At 32.1% G+C, this 2,032-nt stretch overlaps 1 protein-coding gene across 1 annotated transcript; it reads right to left on the bottom strand.

The window, feature by feature from the left end:
- Positions 1-717: 717 nt before the first annotated feature.
- On the bottom strand, positions 718-1,704 carry LOC137646643 (uncharacterized). The gene is made up of 2 exons (XM_068379748.1): positions 1,453-1,704; positions 718-792 (listed from the first exon to the last, which is right to left on the bottom strand). The coding sequence occupies exons 1-2, from the start codon at positions 1,702-1,704 to the stop codon at positions 718-720; spliced, it is 327 nt and encodes a 108-aa protein (XP_068235849.1).
- Positions 1,705-2,032: the final 328 nt, after the last annotated feature.

The raw sequence follows: 2,032 nt of genomic DNA, 5'->3' as shown, positions 1-2,032 counted from the left end.
CCCCATTTAATTGTCTTCTTCTCTTGACATTTGGAGAGAGGAAGAAGAAGCCAACCATAAACATATCTTACATTTGGTAAGATACTGAAGAAGACACCAAAAGTCTTCTTGCTATGAGATTGTGAAATCTATTAAAAAAGAAGGAATTTCTTGTGAGGGACTGAAATGAAAAACTTTGAATGAAAACTTACTCAACTTTGGATGGATACAACAGAAAATGACGATAAATTCACCAGAGATCAGCCACGATGTTTCCAAATTAACAAGACAACCCTCTCTTCATAACCCTCTCTTAACAACCCATTGGATGAGTTATACGGTATGAAATAATATCTCCTTGCATGGTCTTTTCCAATTCAAGTTTTGCATATAAACTTAAAAAAGAAGGAATTTCTTGCGAGGGACTGAAGTGAAAAACTTTGAATGAAAACTTACTGAACTTTGGATGAATACATCAGAAAATGACGATAAATTCCCCAAAGATCAGCCACGATGTTTCCAAATTAAAAAGACAACCCTCTCTTCATAACCCTCTCTAACAACCCATTGCATGAGTTATACGGGATAAACTAACTTCTCTATGCATGGTCTTTTCCAATTCAAGTTTAGCATAAAAGCGTGTTTTTTATGCATATATGGATACATTAGCTATAAGTATCTTGAAATTATGGCATATAAAGTTTTCCAGTCCTCATTTATAATCTAAAGGTTGGTCGTTTAGGCATCATAGAATAACTCACGCGACAACAAAGGATGCCGCAGAGTAATTATGGCATCGGGGTCAGTTGACACCTGGTGGAATATAAGAGGACTTTTGAAATTTTGGAATACTGAAACGAAGATGGAGTATCATTCGAAAAGTCGTTCTTTATTGGGGAGGGGATTTCTGTAGACATACACACGCACGCATCCACTCACAAACACACACACGCATATATATATATATATATATATATATATATATACTGTATATGCATGCATGCATACATATATATACATACATACATACATATACATACATATGTATACATATATACATATATATACATATATATACATATATATACATATACATATAAATATTCATATATATATATATATATATATATATATATATATATATGAATATTTATATATATATATATATTATATATATATTATATATATATATTTATACATATATATAAATATAATATATATTTATACAAAATATACATATACATAAATATATATTATATATATACATATATATACACATATATACACATATATATATATATATATATACATAAATATACATATATATACACATATACACACACACACACACACACATATATATATATATATATATATATATATATATATATATATATATGCAGCCTTGCAGGGTTGCCCTCGTTCGAGTCTACTTCATCGTATCCTATTCCTTGCATCTTCTCTCAATCCTACCTCACCCATATCCTTCCTGACCACATACATCCATCTGTTCCGATGACGCCCCAAACTAATCCTCCTTATAACTGGCCTGTTCTTAGCTCTCTTGATTGGTTCCTCATCCTCCTCTCTTCTCATTACATAGTATCTCAGTCGAGATTCCATAACCTTCAGCTGTTCATTATGTATACCACACATTCTTCTTATATATTGACTCTCCCACCTTTCCGGTAGTGACATTCCAGCAATATATCTCACCATCCTCATCTTGGTTCTTTCCAACAGTCCCTACTCTTTCCCTCTGAGTGCCCCGGGTCTTGTAACTGTTACGACCCTTTATTTTCACCATGCATCTTTCATCCTCCGTCTCTCTGCTTTCTCAGTACCTCCCACCTTTGTTATTATTCATCCTAAGTAGATAAACTCACTGTTCTGTTTTAATGTTCTATTTTCCACTTGAATTCTTCTCCAAGTCCTTCTCTACTTATAATTATTATCTACAGTATGTCTTTCCAATGTTCACATCTTATTATGCAAAACAAAAATCCTTCTTGCAGTTTTTATTCCGTTATCTTTAATGAGTAAATCATTCGCA

Source organism: Palaemon carinicauda, chromosome 9 (assembly GCF_036898095.1).
Source record: "Palaemon carinicauda isolate YSFRI2023 chromosome 9, ASM3689809v2, whole genome shotgun sequence".
Taxonomy (NCBI): Eukaryota; Metazoa; Arthropoda; class Malacostraca; order Decapoda; family Palaemonidae; genus Palaemon; species Palaemon carinicauda.
The sequence above is the reverse complement of the archived record's forward strand: the minus strand, read 5'-3'. Positions and strand labels throughout refer to the sequence as shown.